Consider the following 19424-nt stretch of genomic DNA (forward strand, 5'->3'; position numbering starts at 1 on the left):
TTGCAGGCCGCGGGCGGGGGGCGTCGCGTCCCGGCCCTTGGCGGGGGGGAAAGCGGGCCGGAGGGAGCGGCCCCCCTTCCCCTGCCCTCCGGCGGGCCGGGGCTGCCGACAGCTCCCTCCCCCCGGGCCGGGCTGCGGCGGGGGGGGGGCCCGTTCCCTGTCGTGCGGGGCAACGGCCCCCGGGGGAATTGCAGAGCTCCTTGTCGTCAGGCCGCGGCAGCTTTGTTGAGAGTGGTGTCCCCGCTTGCAAGAGGGTAATGGCCCAGTTACCAGCCAAGGCGTGGAGGAGGGGCGAGAGGGTCTCGGTTTTGCTTGGCCACCCTCTGGTGGGCTGTCAATAGAGACAGGGGCTACTGAGGAAGGCGATGGGGGCACGGCTGAGCGGGCTGCTGTTGCCTTGCCGTGGCGTCTGGGCAGAGGCGGCCTCTGTCACACAAAGGTATCAGTAGTAACTCCAGAAATAACAGGGGGATTCAATAAAAAGTTATTACGGCTGTTCGGTTACCTTTAAGCAAGGGCAGAATAAAAACACCTTATAAACATAGAGTGGAAGCTGATACACTGAGACCTTCCTAAATTTAACTTTCTTACCTGAAGAAACTTACACTTTAAGTCCAGTCATTTCCAGAATAAGTGCCCATGAAGGATCTCAGTGTTACTGTCAGGGATTCTTTTATCTATCTACACATGCAACTTTTGAGATACTCATCCATCTATCTTGCGGGGATATATATATATTTATACATGCACATATATAGGTATATACACGTGTGTGTTGGAAGGGAATGCTGATTCATCTATTCTAAATTTCCCAGATGTGCTAGAGTTGGCATGCTAGTTTGTACTGGTCCTTCTCCAGTAGTAAGTAGAGCTGTATATTTCTACTTATAAAGTGCTACAGAGAGCTTAAGTGCATCTGTTGTTGCTTTTTTATTTTCCATAATAAGTGATGGAAACACCATCAGTATTTTCTGTTCTTGCTTGAGAAAGCCTCAGGAGACAATTCAGGTCTTGTCATGTCATTGATGCACTTACCTATGTTGACATCCGTTCTTTAGGTGGAAGCATAAAAAGTTGAGGGCTAGAAGGGAGTTTTAAGAATTAATTTTGTCCAAACTGCCTGAGTCAAGGTAGGTGCAGTGAGAGAATGGAGGCAGATTTCCCATCAAGTGGACATCTAAAGAAGCGTACGTAAAAGAAAGGCTTTCAAACGATGTCCACTTTTTAATTTCCTAACTTCTCATAAAACTACAGAATGTTTAAAGGGGGTAAGCTTTTCCTCCATATGCAGGAGATAAATGGTACTAGAGTTCTACCCTCCTAAATTTCATGAAATGACTAGGAAGCAAGTGAGTGAAAAAAAAAAAAAAAGGCAGGGGTGGGAAGAGGATGCTTAAGTTCCATGTGTTAGCAGTGCACAAATATGGGATAATTAAGAACAGACTACCTTAAATCTGACCTTGTATTGATGTCCTGAGAAAATGAAGAGCTCTAATTATGGTAACTGTTTTTAACAAAGTTTTACATTATCTGTGACTGTAAGATCTAGAATACTTTATGTGATACAGCAATAGTAGGCAGGTGCTTTGTTCTTCAGTCAAGAATAAGAAATTAAAAGGTGAAAGATTCATGGATGGTCTGTTAAATTTCATGCCATTATAAGCCCAGGCTTCATTAAAATTACACTCAAACCACTCCTTTTTTTAAGGTCATACTTAATCTTGAAACTCTGAGAAATAGCAAAAGCAGAAAAAAACAGAAGGAGAGCTCAGATGAAAGATAAAGGAAGAGTATAAGCTGCCTCTAGTTTGAAGTTTTCTGAAGCTTCAGAAGTCTTCCAAATGCAGATAAAGCCTTGGAATAGATGGCATGTGGGTCTCTCCTCCCTCAAAATAGTCAGCGTGCTGAGGTATGGATGAGATGTTAGATGCTTCCATCTGCACTTACAGCAGCTAAGAGAGTTGACGGGGATATTGGAGTGTGTGAAAAGGAAGAGTGCAAGCAGTCTTTTCAGTTGTTCAGTCTTGGTTAATATCTATATTCCTAACCTAGAGGGGTCTGCTTCAGCTAATGGACTTGTTAACAACTTAGACCTTGTTTTAGAGCTGGTTTAAGTACAGCTTATACAGTGCATTCATAGTGGCTATACTGATGCCATTTAAATGCTAGCCTGCATCCAGATTTGTGCTGCATTGGCTGGAATGCTTTTCTTGGGTATGTGTCCCGCATTTTTTTTTTTTTTTTTTAATGTATCTCCCAGAAGCAAGTCTGTAAGGCTAATGATTACTGTTTCAGTAAACATTTCAAACTGCTTAAACAGGGTTTGTATTACAGTTCCAGATAGTTTTCCTGTTAGGATTTTGGAGAGCTTCAGTGTAGACAAGCCTCAGCAGGCCTTCTGAAAGCATGTTTGAAACTTTTTCGTATCTTAACTTCTTTAAATCTTGTATTGGAGATTACACATTTAATAGTAATTAATTTGGTTCCTCACCATGTTTTCAAGTAAAAAATTTGAGGTCAACAAGTTGGATTGGGGGCCAGTCTTTAGGCTTTTGCTGTACCTGTGTGGAACTCAACAGTGTCACTTTAGAGAGGGGGAGAAAGAGAGAGAGAGACTAATGTTTTGGGGCAGGAGTGATAGCAGAAGGGACAGGCCTAAGGTCAAGAATTAAAGAAAACTGAGAGAAATGAAAGGAGGAGGTGGATACTCAGGAGAACATGCAATATGACAAGTAGAAAAGACCTATCTGTAGAATGACACAAGGGGAGAGGAAAGCTTAACTTATAAGAAATGTGTAAGTGGGCTGCAATTAGTTAAAACTAGCTGCTGGATGGAGTTGAAAGATTTTATTGGACAAAATGGGTCTTTGCAACATTTCATATACTAGGTGGTGATATTTTTCTCTTAACAGTTTGAGAAACACATGACTGTCCGTGCATGGAAATTATATTTACCATGCAATGATATGCAACTGACTTCTTCCCTCAGATATGCCAAGCATCTCCTTCTGCAATTTAGCTTATTGAGAATCATCTTTACTTAGTCTGTGTAACAGGCTTTCTTTCTCCCATCCTCAAGTTTGGTGGATATGTTTTCCTGTTTGTTTATCTGACTGTCATTTTTCATGCCTGCTATCTTTTACAAACATGAGTATCTTTATCAGAACCTCCCAGCTTTTTTTTTCCCTACTTTAAACTGCACTTGCAAGATAACTTCTGGGAAGTACTGTAATCTGAGGCTTACTTAATCCATGCATATGTTCTTTTTCTCTTGGCTTCTTTTTCCCTCACCAGATAATGCAAAAATTAATAGCTCTTCTATGACTGTAAATTTGTAGGGATGCAAGAAAGTACTGGAAATTCATCTGTCATTTGGTTGCCATGTAAATCTGAAGGAGCATGAGCCTAAAACAGAGGAATGAGGTGACTTTAGCAAAGGTAGTAGAATATTACTTCTGAAGTAAGGGGATTGTGTATCAAGTATGTTCTAAAGAGTGGCAGTCTTGATCTTAGTCTTTTTGTATCAAGCAGAATTCTGTGTGAGGAGGGATCTTAGCTCCAGTTACTATGTGATGTTTTCATAAATGCTTGAGAAATTATAAAATTTAGAGATGATACCAGGAAAGGCAGCAATAATTTTAGAAGATAGGAGTTGAATTTAAAGTTAATTAATAGACATTACCTGGAAAAAAAATGTCATGTGGTTTGACAGGGACAAGTGCAAACTACAGCATGTAAATAGAAATAGTCAACTCTACCAATACGCTATGGAGACTAGACCATAGTCATGTAAAGAGGATCCAAATGTGATAGTAGATCACAACATAAATATCAGACATGATAAAGCATGTGAAGTAATCCTGCTTTATTTGGTGCTGTTGGGGCCTCAGATGGAGCCCTGTGCTCAGTTTTGGGCACTGTACTTTGAGAAAGGTATGACCAAACTAGAGAAAGTTTAGAAGAGGGTATGAAGAATGATCAGAGGTCGAGAAAAATTAAAGACTGAAAGAAAGGGGTCCACTTGGTCTACAGAAAGAAAAGCTGAGTAGAGATGCAAATCTTAAGATGCATAAAAGTGTTTTTAATTATTATTATATAAAGTTGTTAAACTCTTCTTTGGCCACTGCAAATAGGACAAAGAAATGGTCTTAAATTATAGGAAGAAAGATTTTAGGATGCTGTTTGATCTTATACTTCCACTTCATCCTGTAGTTCATTCACTTATTTTTCCTCTCTGTTGTTTGTAATATGGCATTTTTAAAGGTTAAAGCTAGTATGATGGAAGCATCTGAACGGGGGGAAGGAATAGGGAGGGAGAGGTTGGTTGTCCAGCAGTTGATTTTCTGTCAGGTCACCTTCTTTTAACCTACTCATCCTCTGGCTGCATCACCACTGAATTCAGTGGGAGGGAAAATAGCAGGAGCACATGGCAAGGGGTAGTGGGATTATATGTAATGTCAAACTGCACCCTTGGGCTAGATATTAGGATAATCTGCCTAATGGCAAGGATAATGAAGCACCAAAATAGGCTGCCTAAGGAGGGTGTGAAATCTACCTTGGTGGTTTTTTAAGAACAAACTAGACACACATCTACTGGGAATAATTCTGACACAGTCTGGCCTTTTGCCCATGGCCAGGGGTCAACTAAGCGATCAACTTCTTGAAATACCATCCAATCAGACTTTCTGTGATTCATGCAACTTCTTGAGTAGAAACAAGCAATAAGATTAATCTTTTATGTTATGATTTAGAAGTCTTGCCCATTTGCCATGTAGGTTCTTCAGTGACTGGACCTGGTATATGGGAGACAAAGAGGAGTAGCAGTCTTGAGCTTTGTCCACAATCAGCAAGGTTGATATACTTTAAAACTGCAGTTTTTAAGTCCTAACTGGTGTGATTTTTGAAGTGCTTCTGTTAGCACACGAGAACTCAAGCATGTTTCATGAGCTACACAGATACTGTTTAGACTAGATTTGCTTTTCGCAAGGGTATCTTCTGGCCCACTTTGAACCATTTTAGGACTAATAAGAACAGCCCTGGACTACAGTTAGACCACTGTTACTGTGAGGTAGACTTTTATTCCAAATTTAATAGTGTATAAATTTAGTGATTACCTATTTAGAAGATAACCAGATCAGGAAACTTTTGGGAAGAACTAGTCCAAAAGCAGGGTGAAACTAGAATGCTTTGGTTTAGGAACGGTGGAGGCAGTGAACTGTTGTGCTGAAATATATGCTATGCTGAGTCATTTGGGACCTGTTCAGTTACCTAGAATAGGTATATTCTACCTATAGTGTTTATGCTACTTAAAAAAAGCCCCCAAACCACCCCCACCCCCCCAAATCCAAAGCCAAAACCCAAAAGAAATAACCTGGGGGGAACAACCCTGTTTGTTTGTTTTTCCCCCCAAATCTTGGGGTATACAGCATGCACAAACCATTCTGAAGCGAGCAAACTGTGAAGACAAGGCATTTTTAATTCTTCAGGGAGGTCCACTTTGAGTCCACAGGAGCTAGAAGATTGTCAAGGGTGAACACAAAGTGTTTGTCTAGTTAAGAATCTTTTTCAGGATAGCTATCCCAAGATCTGAAATGCAAGCTTTCTTTTTAGGTATGTTCTGTTAAATATCTTCTGGGTAGAATTCCTTAATCTTGCCTGTGTCTCATCGACATTAGTCAGAAGGCCCAAAGCATTAACAAAGTCTTCCAGTGACTTGGGGCAGGGAAGAAAGGTGTGTTTGTGTATTTTTCTTTCATGTGTGCTTGTAAAAAACAAAAAGGAATACTGCTCTTCTCTACATCAAGAGTAATATGGGAAGGTGATAAAATTTCCAGCCTCTCTGACCACAAATACTACTTTGGCCTGACTTCTCTTCCTACTGCACTTTGGTTTTGAATGTGGAAGCAGGTTTGACCCATAATGAACACTGAAGTACGTGACTAATTAAATCTTTCAAAATGTGGTTCCTTTTTGAAAATTAACTATAGAATGGCATTGTATGATTCTTAGCTGGGTGACACAAACTTTTACTTTTCAAATTGTCAGTCATGCAGTCCTAAACAGAATCAGCAAAATAAGATGGAAGTGAAGCTATTTCCACCTTGAAGATGTCAAACTTGCTGCTTCTGACACCATGAACTGAAAAATTACAAATTCAACACTTTATGTGGGGCTTCAATTTCTAGAAAATCCACATGTGGAGCCTTGGTGGCTAAGGTATTTTCATATGAGGCCATATATCCAGGTTTTGCAGGTGTGTAGTAAACCTGTTGCTGTTGATATATGCTCTGTATCATGTCAAGAACATACCCTTGCCATACACGTAGTTACTCTCTTTGGAGAGCATTGCAGAGTTATCAGAAGTTTGTGCAGTGGGTCCAGTGCTTTTTGAAAAGCGTTGAGTGGCTTCTGCTTCACATGTTGTAGAATTGGTGTACATGCACAATAAATCCACCATAAATTGAAAGCATTTTAATTAATCTGCATTCACTGATCAGCTGTACAAAATTAATGCTATAGGCCTGGAGTTTCCTGTAATTCTCAGACTTGTAACTTATGTTGCATGATGTGCATGCACTTTGTGTCTGACGAATCGTGCTTCTTTTCTACAGAGTGTAAAAGCTCTCTATATTACATTTTCTTTCCTGTATACCTGTCCACACACATGTGCCTCCCTCCTTTCTTCCCTCTTTTTTCTAAGAGTCAGGTTTTGGTAGTGGAGATTGCATTTGCTGGTTCGCACCTCTCCTGGTTTCAGTCATGTAAGAGTTGACTTTTCTTGGGTATCTTTGCCTGTGACTTAATACTTCTTTTTCTTTTGTATGAGAATGTAGAGACTGGTAAAGTGTCTTTCTGCCACAAATCCTCTGTGACTGGACACATTGGTAAGGCTTTTTCTTTCTGGTGGAACTGGCCTTAAGTCAGAAGTATTTCTGGAATAGTTGAATTGGAGTTAGAAGGGAGCACTCTTCCAGTCCAGTTAACATTATCATTTTATTAAACTTTTCTGTCTCAGTGGGGTATGAGAGGAATAAAACTGAGGCATGAAATATGTGTAGAAGTTCTCAAAGACAAGTATGTGCAAGACAATACATAGATGGAGAAGGGACAGGGTTGCATGAGTGTAGGGAGCATTTAAAAGCTCCTAAACTGTGGAACATGTGCCACCAGCAGCCTGAGAACTCTGTTCACCTTTGTGTAGTGTTGGGCCTCCATAATGATGCCCTTTGTACCAAAGTCTTACGGAGATCTAGGTGTCTGGGAAGAGAGAGACGTTTGGGTTCAGTAGGAAGAGTTGTTTCTAAGCTGGAGGCAGAGGAAGCAGGCACTAAGGTGTAGAAACTTGTAAAAAAGAAGGTAGTGGCAACTTTAACACTGTCAAAGACTTTTCTGCACAGGTTGCAATTTATCCGATTCCTACCATACTGTATGTGTGCTGGAAACCACAGTAACGTTTGTTGTCTTTGGATATCTTCATTGTTTTTGTTTGTATCTGGACTAGGTGGGTGATGGAAATGAGTATGAGTTTGCTGTTAGAGTGAGACACCTAGATGGCTGTGCCATCAGGTAGGAGGATGTGTAGACTTACTGCAGTGGTTTTGCAAATTGGTTTGCTATGGTAACAATTAGCAACAGTATGTTATTATATTTTGCCCTGAAAAGTCTTTTACAGAAGTCTTGAAGGACAGTAAATGTAGTCTGATAGAAGCAATATTGGTGTTCACCAGCCTCCAATGTTGCTTAAATTGTTTGCCAGGTAGTGATAACGTTAAGACCTGGCTGTTGGCAGCTTTGGAAAGTAACCACTTTAAATGTGACAATCACTTCTTGATTTTGACTAACGTGGTCATATGTTTCAGCAGTCATGTATTTCTGTGTATCCTTATTACTAGCTCATGTGCAATCACTAGGGTGCAAATACAACTTTCTCCTATTTCTAGACAGAAAGGAATCTAAGCTCCCATTAGTTTAGTTGGCCATAAATTATTGTGAGTTTTTCTGGACCCATCACATTTGACTCTTATTCCCAGTAGTTATCAAATGCATCACGAATCTTTTTATCATGTGTTCTTGTTTGCTCTGTAAAGTACAAAATCAGGAGGAGGAATACACAATTATTCATGGAGCATGGGTAAGCATAACATGCAGCTGTACTGTCTATCAAAGTGATTGTCATAAAATCTGTTAGGAGACTTAAAGGCTGAGAGACTGTTAACTTAAAGGATGTTTGACATAACTCAGTTCCATGGGAAAACTTCTTAATAGCGTCATATGATGTAAAAAGTTTTAAGAAATCTGATTAACAGTAGTCATGAATTCTGTTTGTGCATTTACCTCTTCTTGAAGTAAACTGCAGACGAATTAATTTCAGTTTCCTTTTGTCTCTGTTTCATGCCTTTTTCCTTTTGGATAGCAGCTCAGAAGGAGCCGAGTTTATGCTTTTGATTGTGCAAAGAAGCAGTAAAATGTTTTAACTGAATTCAGCATGTTTCTAGTGGCACTTTTGACTTGTGATGCCAATTCTCTTTCATTTGTTATTAAAGACAGATACCAAAAATATTTTGAGTCTGACTTCAAAAAGCTTTATTCAGATTTTTACAGGCATTCAAAATTGATATTGAGAGTAGTGTCTAATACAATAGTATCTTGAATTTTTTTCTCTTCATAATAAACAATAGTTTAATGCAATTGAAGCATGAACAGAGTCTAATATTTGTTATATCTGTGTATTTACCAGACAGAGAAGGAGGCACTTAAATATATTTGTGCATAGAGCTCTGAACTGAGAACTGCACCTGGGCAAGCAATTAGAAGCACAGCAAGCTGTAAAGCAAGAGAGTTGAACTTCTTTTTCCCAGTTATTCTCCTTGTCAGGAGTTCACCTTACAAATGTTGGTCTTAACCTTTACAGATCTTGAAGCATGACATAATTGTGCATGCTGAAGACTTCTGAATGCTTCAGTAAAATGTTTTTATGGCTGCATGTCAGTCCTGTAGCCAACCTATGCTATGAAGGCTTTGCAAAGACTGCTAGAGGAGATACAGTTGTTGGTGAAAGGGAGGAAAAAAGCTCCTGTTTTATGAATAACATAAGTGATGCTGGTGACAAGGAGTTGCTGTAGAAGCATTTGGCAACATGCTTATGTTAATTTGGCGTGTAATTCTTCTACAGCTTGCCACAGAATTTTACATACCAGTAAAATTCTGAGTCTCCAGGTTGCTTTAGGTTGTCACTGTGTTGGCAGAACAGCAGCTGTTTAATTCAAACTTTTCCTGCTGATTCCTCTGTTTTCATTAATACTAATTAAATACCTGACTGCATGGCATTTTAATGTAAATGCGTGTCTATATATCCAAACCCTTGCGAGGTATAATTTTTTAATGCTAATTAGGGTTTCGGCAAAGCCTTTTATGAATAACTGTAGATTTAAATAACTTGTCTGTCATCAATTTACACATGGCTCAGGCAGTAATGCCCATTTCCTTTCTGTCTTTTAGGAGGGGATGACCGCCGGGTCTTACTTTGGCATATGGAAGAAGCCATCCACTCAAGAGTCAAACCAGTTCAGCTGAAAGGGGAGCATCACTCTAATATCTTCTGCCTAGCTTTCAACAGTGGCAATACAAAAGTGTTCTCTGGAGGTAAGGAAGGAAGAGCACCCTGATTTCACAGGAGTTTGCACTGTGAATGCCTTAGAGTAGAAGCCATGAGCAAGATCCTGCCACACAGGAAAGGTCTTTTCCCAGTCCCTTAAGGATCTGGAAGGTGTCCTTAATCAGCAGCTGAAGGTTCTTTGGGAACAAGGAAATCTTTAGGTAGCACAACATTTTCAATTTTGTCATGCTTTTCTGTTCCCAAACCCTGGTGTAAGTGCATCATGTCTTGAGCTGTCAGGAGAATCCTGGGTCCAATCTGCCCCCACTTGTGCCACAGACTGTGGAACATGGTCTGTGTTATTCCCTCTTAGCTGTACTGAGAGCAAACCCTGCATCCTCTTTGGCATTCAAGCCTGATGCTTGAAAATCTGTGCTGCTCCTAGGTGATTTTAATGCACCCTTAGATGGCTAATGAAGGGCTATTGCCATCTATTGGTGGATCACTTTGTCTCAGACCTCATTCCTCACTAGATAAGTGTCTTCCTTTTAGAACTGCTGGCAATTGGGCTCTAACTGGCCTTGATATTCTTCATCTTTTTTAATATGAATCCACTTTTTAACAGAAAGTTTAATTCAGTCTGAAAACTAACATAAGGAGAGTGGACAGGTACTTGTTCTGGGGTAATAATCCCTAGAATTTAGGTTCATTTCACCACCTGATTTTTTTGAAGTATTGAGGTAGGGAGGAAAATTGAATTGAGAAGAAAAAGGTGCAAGACTATCAAAATGCAGTCAGTGTCATTTTCTGCTGTACTTAATTTCCTCTATCTGACATGATAATAGAATGGACAAGAATTTGTATCTTTCATCAGTATGTCCGTTAACATACAGCTAGACTTCTTTTAGGATATTGTGAGACTACTTTGTCAGAGCCCTTCATTACCTTTTTGAACCAAGATTTGTGAACAGCAAATAAGTGCTATAAATTGATTCTAAGTGCATGTGAATGGCGGAAGCTTCCCATCCTTCAACACTGTTAAAACTATAACATCCCTTAAGAAAAAAAAAAAGGCATGACAAAGCTTAAGATGGTGTCAAATTTTAAGGATGAAATGATTCAGATATACTTCTCAAGTGGAGAAAACCCCAAAAATGTCGAATAGTGATGCCTATCTTCTGATTTTGGGGACTGCTGTTTGTTTCATGAGAAAGACAGCAGTCTACACTGTCTTCAAGTAAACGTATCTTCATGAGTGATTCCAATGACATTTTGGGCTGGAGTCTGTTTTACTTAAGTTTGAATTCAGACAAATGGAGCCTTATATGAATATTCAAGGAATGAACTGTGCCAAATCTTGCTGGAGCAGCTGTAATGGTATTTTCTCATTTCCAACTCAACCCTTTGTCCATTGGGGCCTGCTGTCAGAGGCTACTGTTTTCACAGGAGAGCAGCAGAGTAGTTTGACTGTACCTTGCCACTGCAGTTAACACCTTCAGTTAAAGATGTACATCACTGATTATGGTGGATTTTTGCTAAGATGCCAGGTTAGATGAGCTGTGACAGCTGACGCACAGACAAACTGGCCGTTCTCATCTCTTTTTCCTCCTCCAGTTTGCATAAACACACTGTGCCTCTGCCAGAAATTATTTCCATTGGAGGAGTCAGGAACTCTTTCAGCTGCTCCACCAAGATTCACAGAGCTCATCTGCAAGGGCTGTGAGTCTGACTCTTGGATCCCTTGTAAAGAGTCATTTTGCTGCATGGCCTAGATGTACCATCTGTTTTATGTGTGTCGGTAAAATGGGGCTAACTATATTTATTCACTCAACAATGCTCTGGGAGATTCTTAAAAGGTCTGAAAGAATTGTGGATCCTAAGATCTATTGGTCGTCACCCTCCCCAGTATGGAGGGGTTGGAGTTGTATTCAAATCATGGAAGTTGAAATATTTCAAAAAAACCCTAAAAATTAGAGTATGGAAACAAGAACAAGGTGCACAGGACTCAATTCATTCTTTAAATAAAGCTGCCAATGACTCATGACTTAGGATCTGACAACCTTTCCCTAAAGCAGCTCTTGATAGCAGACGAGAAAGGATTTTCCACTTCAGTACAAATTGGATTGCATCCAAGGAATTTCAAAGCTCTTTGCTTTGAAGGAGTGCATGCGTAGCAAGCACCACATGTAGCCATTGCAAAAATGGAAGGCAGGAACTGAGTGGACAGTGTTTCGCATGTAATCTCTGGAGAAAAAAAACTGTCTCAAGATAGCAAAGAAGTTCCCATCCCTGAAGAATACTGTTGTCCTTCCTTGTCCACATGCACTGAGAGTAGAGCAGCATTTGAAATGAAAGATCCCCTCTTAGTAAACTGCATGGACTGTTTTTTTGCATTTAGTGTTAGGTATATGAAAAGCTGAAATAAACCTACAGGGAACTGAATTTGTTTCTGTAGGGACCTGATGTGACAGATACGGGACTTAGACCACCTTAACTGTGCTCCTCTGTATGTGCTCTGCAGTATTTCATCCTCACAGGTGTAATTGAAGGGAATGGTAGATACTTCTTGTCTTTCTGACCATTGTAACTGCAGTTATCAAAACAAGAGAGATTATAAATGGGAGGGTTGCATATACAATTACAACCGAGTTATTCTCAATGAAGAATGAACTCTCCTGTGTTAAATAAAACACTAAGTGGGAACCCTACTGGGCTGAACAGCAGTGACATTTTGTGCAGGGATGAATCCTTACCAGAAGCAACCAAGCAGTTTGTGGTTAGATTTTTATCACCACCTTCTCCTCTCACACATGAAACAAGAGAGAAGCAGTGGTTATTCCACACACCCCCTCCTTTCATTCTTTCTTTCCCATTTTGGAGCTTGTGATGGAAGGGAAGGCTGATCCCATGATGACTAGAGGCCTGAAGCCAGGCATCTAGAATGATTCTCATGTTCATACTGTATGGAGAGTGAGGTGCAGGAGTGTCTGCTGGAGGAAATTTTGTCACTGGGGAAACTAGGCTACATTATTCACTGGTGAAATACATAGGCATTAGAATAGTTTTACTGGGTATAAACCTTGCCTGTAATGTATAATGGGCAGTTTCCATTGCAGTTAATGATCAAAGGACACTTACACATAAGTGAACTTGTTTATTGTACCACGGAAAAGATGAGCTACTGCAGTAATCTAAGGCTGGCCCGATTTAACTAGGTGCCTGTGCAAAGAGCAAGTGGATGTAGAAAAATCTCACACCTCATTAGTCAAAGAGAAACTTTCTCATATTTCTTCTGTTGGGACAGAATACAAATTGAAATGTGTATGGGATAAATGAAAACTGAGTCAGCCGAACACTTAAGAATCATAACATGAAATCTTGCTCCTTCTGAACCTCTGGCTTTGGTGTACATTAGGAAAGCTTCACAGCTTGATATTGCAACTCCAAAGACATACTGAGCATAAAAATGTGACACTGGGCTTTCTGTTTTTTTCTTCTGAATTAAGTATAAATGTGTGTCTCCCTAAATATTTCTAAAGAGGAGTTGCCAAATTAGATGAATTAATATTCAGTGCAAAGACTAAAAACAAAATACTCTGTTGCTATAGCTTGAAAAACACTGCATGAGCCAGTGGAATTACTTTGTAGCTGTGACCCTCTTAGTCTGCATGCATGTGCTTAGTTTCCATTGTATTCAATGGATGTGATCAAAGAAAAGTGACATGATTGTCTGGTTACTTGGTTTGTTTTTTGTTAATGCAAAAGAAATGACACTGGATGTCATGTTTGTGCCTTCTCAATGGTTGCAAACCCCTGAACGCTGACAGTGTGAACTGGTGGAATTTGAGCTGGGAGCCCAGTGCATTTTGCTTATGGCATCTCTTTTCACCTTCCATTATCTTTTTATGGAGCATCCTCTGAGCAGGAAGAAAGGTGTATTCACATGAGAGTTTAAGGTGTTCTGCTGCTTCATATAATAGTCTTCTCTTTACTGCAAATGTCCCAAAACTCAAGCTGAAACTGAACAAAGAATGATCAGTAATGCAGTTAAGTAGAATTACTTGTTGAGCAGTAGCAGATGGAATGGATTGGTGCATTTGATCATGTCTGGAAATGTCACACGAAGCCTTTCACATAACTGAGCAGAGGGCTGACCACTTGGCAACTGAACTGGTCTTCTCTCTGCTTCAGTTTTGGTTTTGAAATAGAAAATAAAAAAAAAATTATTGTTTTCTATTTTTTTTCACTCTAATGCTTTTTAACCACTGGAACATGATGTTAAGTGTTTATATTTCTCTTTATAGGCAATGATGAGCAAGTTATACTCCATGATGTTGAAAGGTAAATAACACAGTTTGTGTTTCCACTGCTTCAAGAGCTCCCCTAATGTCAACTCACTGGGGGCACTTTCTGTTTTAAATGAATGGTCTGGGAGAAGATCACAGTGTTTTAATCCTGAAACATGCTTTTTATTTATCTAAATTCATATCTGGAATGAAGTATTTCCCATCACCCCATTTTTTGCAGCACTTGGGTTCTGCATCGTTTTAACCTTCAGAAAGAGAATGGTTATTAAATACATATGCTTTCCAGCAGGCAGTTTAGTAGGTTCTGAGTGGATTCAGAGCCAGATTATTCTGGCACAGGTACGAGTATTGTGACACATACGGGTTTTTTGTTTTGTTTTTCAAAACACTCACCTGACTTGTATTTAAGATAGGTAGTGCTTGGCCTACCTACTTACCTTTTAAAACTTTGGGTGCAGGTGCTTTTTACCAAAACTGCAAAGCAGTTGGGAATTGGGTTTTGTTGTGCTACATCAAGATTAGGCTGTTAGTCAAAGTATAGTTAATACAGTAGTGGTAATGTATGAGATTGGAGTTCTCTAGATGTCATGTCTTTTGAGCTTACTGATTTGAAGTAGAAAAACTATAAAGTTAAAATTTTGGTCTGTACTAATAACTTCTACAGATTTAAGCAATGACCATTTAAATAACATGAACTCAAGAAAATCAAGTGTAAAGAAAAAACAGGAAGAGATATATGTAAGAACAGAGAAATATAAAACCTTAAATCTTTTTGAGTTGCCTGAATCCTGGTTAACACAGTTTGGACATACTTCTTGCTAGGTTTGTCCAAAGCCTTTTGCATTGAACTGATCAGTGTACATCTGCCTTCCATCATACCTTATATCTACTTCTTGTATAAATCTTACATGAGAGCTGGGCAAAAGTAACTTTGTCTTACTCTTCTAGTTCTTTTTTTTGGAGGGGGGATGGGTATTAAAGAATGAATTTCTGTCTTTTTTTCCTTTTTACATTAAGTAGTAAAAATTTAGTCCTCAGGTCCCAAGACCTCTTTCCCTTTCCCATTACCTCCTCCCAAGCTTAGTCTAATACAACATGATTTCCATAGCATTTTGCAGTATCTGGAGTTTTTAATGTGTGGGTTTTGGTCTGAGGCTTTTTTTTCCGTCATAGCATGGTATCTTGGTCACTCTACATGGACTTTTGGGGTTTTTTTTCCTCTCATTAAACACAAGGGTCTTCTTATGTAATTACATAAACCTTGTCAAGTATTACTAGGTAGATAAAGCAGTAAATACTTTGCTTTTTAAAACAACAGCAAAAGAAAGAGAAATGATAATATTGTGTGTGTCTCTTCCAGCACTGAGACCTTGGATGTATTTGCCCATGAAGATGCAGTGTACGGCCTTTCAGTGAGCCCAGTAAATGACAACATCTTTGCCAGTTCATCAGATGATGGCCGGGTTCTTATTTGGGACATCCGAGAGTCTTCCCATGGAGGTAAGATCTGTAATGGGGAAGATCATTGATTTAGGAAGAATTTGGGCAAAGCAGGGAAGGGAAACGTTATGTTTATCTGGACAATCAAGATAGGGAGTGTTGGAGAAGGGTGAAAGTGAGGCATAATTCTTGTGGCCAGTGATAGACAAGCCCTGGTCATTACAGTTCAGTGTTACTGTCTTAAATGACTTCATAAAGTGCCAGCATATAGTGCAACATAGCATAGAACTTGGTATGAATAGGTTTTAACCTGAGCAAAGAAGCAGTGGAGGACGTGTTTCCTCAATAAAAATATCTTGCTAAACTTGAAATCAGTTAGGAATGTGGATTTTTTTGTTTTTGTTTTTGTCTATAGCCTGGAATAAAAAAAATTTGGATGTTTAGAAAGCTGTTACTTAGATTTGAATAATTTTCCAAAGCTGTTTATATGCTTCCATGTGACACTGAGAATTGTTCTTATGCATAATGTTTCCTGGTTGTATAGAAACTTAGAGCCCTTATGTGATAACAGTGAAGTTGAATTATTATTTCAATCTTTGTTTTCTAAACCAGAACTGAATACTGTTGATTTATGTAACAAACCTGCAGCTTCTCAAAACACCACAATCTCTGTTTTTACAGCTGCAGTTTTAATGCTGAAGAATCTCAGTTTAGAACTCTAGTTACATAAATTTGGAGAGGAATACTTTAGTAATTGAATTTCAGTATATGAATACTTAAGTTATACTCAGTAAATGAAGCTGTGAGTTTATGCCATCCTAGAGGACACAAAGCTGAGAATTTAAAACTGAGCAATCTGCAGGAGTACAGAATCTGGTTCCCTTCCTTCATAACTAAAATAAACTTTCATCTTTTTTTGTAAGCTGATTAAATGCGATTGCCTCAACTCACCGTTTGTACTGGTCTTACAGGAAAGTGGTTTATGGCAGTGAAATCCAGATTATGTATTTTGTGGCAATTTGTACACATTTGGTTTTGGGTCAAAGTTGCTGTTTAACTGAATTAGCTTTTTCCATACCTAGTGAATTTGATAACTTTTATAGACTGTGATTCTGTCCCATTTTGACTAGGAAAGCTGAAACAGGACATACTTTATAGTCTCATAGGAGTCTTTTAGAGCCACTAGTGTCACAAGGGCTTTACTGAACATGAACCAGAATTAGGTCTTTCTTGATAAGCCCAACCAGAATACTCAGAGTAGATTGCTTATTGATGCCCTCCCTACCCCAGGCATACTGCCTTTGTTTAAATAAAAAATATACTAGCACTGCATTCAGTTTTCAGTAGTCCGATTCTTACTGTGAATTCTGGTTCTCCTGTGCAATTGGGATACCCCTTATCTCTTTTCCATCTGGTAATTTTATTAAAACATTCTGAAGAACAGTGCACGCAGTATATGTATATTGCAGACTTTAATAAAAATATCTATAATGTCTCTTCTTTGTCTTGGAGGAACTCATTAATAACCTCCCTCTTGCTCAGAAGTCCCTTACTAGCACAGTGAACTGTTGTCTTCCCTTCAGCCAGTTTCTTAACCCATGCAACTCCCTTTGCTAATCCCAACTGCCTATAGTTAGCTATAGCTTGATAGTATACCACATGTGAATTTAGTCCTCATGAGATCTACCACTTTTCCCCTGTATAAAAGGTCAGTTACTTTATCAAAGAAAGAGATCAAATTAGTCTTGATGTGACTAATTTACCTTTGGTAAACCCAAGTGTCACTTCATCCCTATTTTTCTGTTTTCATAATATCCAAGTGATGAGACCAGACACTTGAATATGGCTTCCAAATTAGAAATGGTGAAATGCTCCTTTATTGCCTTCTCCTGAACTCTACACCATAGAGATCTGTCTCTGTTAGGAGAACTACCTGTTGCTGACAGTGGATGTCAACATTTGGTAGGACTAGATGCTTAAATGCATCTGTATGAAGCTGCTCAGTATCATAAGCTAATGTCCAATCTGATCTGAGTTTCTGAAATTGTATGAAATGAGGTTTGTCCTTTTTTGTTTTGGTTAAACATTGCTACTGCTTTTATTGTTGCTGAGACTTTGAATAAGAAGGCTGCACTAGTGAAAATGGTGTGAAGACATGTTGGCTGCAGTACGTCTGGGGCTTTTTTGGAGTAGTGTCTTAGATTATCTGAATTTTAAATAAAGGGCATTTGCATGCTTATATAGGAGTCCTGAGTCAGCATTTATATGTGAGCCCTGCCAATGTTTACTACAATATAATGCTTGTCACTGGGTTAATCCCCTTGTCTGCAATGGTATTTTCATGGGAATAGGCACTACGCCTGCTAGCGTGAGTGTAGTTAGTTACCCTGAGTGGCCAGCTCATTAAAATGTTGCAAATAACCTCTAGTTTAAAATAGTGCATTAAAAGGAGCTAGAAAAGGAGTTTCATTCCCCTTCTGTTTCTCCCTGTCTTTCACTGCTGAGTGATTTATGCAGTATTTTTTATAAATGCACTTTTAATTTTTGTTTGAGGTGGTGTTGAGCTTCTCCCTTGAGAAACATTTTCATACTCCAGTGTATAAGAGCCTCAATTGTGAATGAGCATAAAGAAAAATAAAAAAGTAATCCCCCTACTTTTAATTAAAGTGACTTAGTGCCTCATTAGTTTAGCTGCTGTAATCTCTCTTTGACAGGCTGAAAGGCAACTTTTGGTATCTTAGAAGAAAACTGTGGTACCAGGCCAGGCTATTTATAATAAAGGTGTGAAGGAAACCACCAGTAATTAGTGACAATGATTTGACTAAACAAATGTACACAAAAGTTTATTTTAAAAAACAATTCCTTTATTTGGCAATCTGATGTTGTTTGTCTTTTCACTCAGCTAATGCAGGCCATTGCTTCTCAGTGGGGGCTGCCATTTTAATAACACAGCCTTTTATGTCCCAGCGGGGATCTGATTTGATGATGCAAATATAGAAGGTCAGTTTTGGTGTTAAACCTTATTTGGAGCTGCTGGCAGACCAACAACAATCCCTAAAGCCTTTGGGCAGGCTGGCAGAACTAAAGTTTGTTCCTGTTCTTCCCTTTACCTCTGCCTCCTATGACAATTAATAGCACCAAGGAGCTTCAGCCATGGTCAGAGACCTTTGTTTTGATCACTGCTAAATGAACACTAAAAAGGAAAGTCCTTGTGTCAAAAAGCTTGTAATAGAGCATAAAAGGAGGATACAGATGGGGCAGGACAAGTAACCATTAATTCTGTCTCAGTTGCTTGATGGGCAGTAGTTTCAGAAGATATTGAGAATTTGGGAGGGTTGTCTGTTTAACCACATTTTATATGTCTTAATGAGGGATACGAGGAAAGAAAATGAAGTACCTTTGGAGGTGCTTGTGGGTCTAAAGGTGCCTGCACACAGTGGCTCAAATAAGGGCAGTAACAGAGTCTCCCGAGCATGTGAGCAACACAGTGGTTGCATTAAAGCAAACAGTGAATGGAAAAGTCTGGCATAATCCCTGGCTCAAAATAGGCATTGATTCTGATTTCTTAGTTGAGTGAAAGAGTGGCAGCATGCCACAAAAGATACACACAACAAAGAGAATTAGACTGTGCCTAAAGCCATAAAGCTAGCAGAAAGATACAGAGAAGGACGACAAAGTCAAGGCTTTTTCCCACTCTTCATGGAGACAGCATTTTGATGGAATGAATAGGGCAGAGTAGCAGGCCAAACACAGTCTCGTTACGCTAATCAAGATGAGAGGGAAAGAGTCTGGATGAGCATGTTTTTAACTCTGTGTGTGAACAGCAAAAGCCAACTGTTAACATTTTTTATACAAGAGGAACACCCTTCTTGTCTGCTTGTACAGCACTTAGGTGGCAGCCCTCTTTTCCCCAGGGTTGGCAGCTTGCTTGGAGCTGAGTTCCATACAAACTTATTTCACTTTTTGTAATACTATTCTCCCATATAAGTAGTAGTAATTGTTGCTACATTTACAGTTTGGGTGATCATCAATGGCTGTGGAAGCTTCCAGGCATATATTGCTAGGAAGCTTTCAGAAGCCCC

At 39.3% G+C, this 19424-nt stretch overlaps 1 protein-coding gene across 4 annotated transcripts in view; it reads left to right on the forward strand.

Moving 5' to 3' along the window:
• DCAF5 (DDB1 and CUL4 associated factor 5) overlaps window positions 1–19424 on the forward strand; it is a 76259-nt gene that overhangs the window by 1365 nt on the left and 55470 nt on the right. For 2 of the 4 annotated variants that reach the window (XM_010574166.1, XM_010574170.1), the window contains exons 2-4: window positions 9499–9642; window positions 13900–13936; window positions 15263–15402. In XM_010574166.1, coding sequence (XP_010572468.1) covers window positions 9499–9642; window positions 13900–13936; window positions 15263–15402 — 321 coding nt within the window. Of the gene's footprint in view, window positions 1–1713; window positions 1910–5393; window positions 5611–9498; window positions 9643–13899; window positions 13937–15262; window positions 15403–19424 lie in introns of those variants that run through there. The other 2 variants (XM_010574169.1, XM_010574167.1) reach the window with 2 other exon arrangements.

The sequence above is a fragment of the Haliaeetus leucocephalus genome, unplaced genomic scaffold (assembly GCF_000737465.1).
Source record: "Haliaeetus leucocephalus isolate CR32 unplaced genomic scaffold, Haliaeetus_leucocephalus-4.0 Scaffold417, whole genome shotgun sequence".
NCBI lineage: Eukaryota > Metazoa > Chordata > Aves > Accipitriformes > Accipitridae > Haliaeetus > Haliaeetus leucocephalus.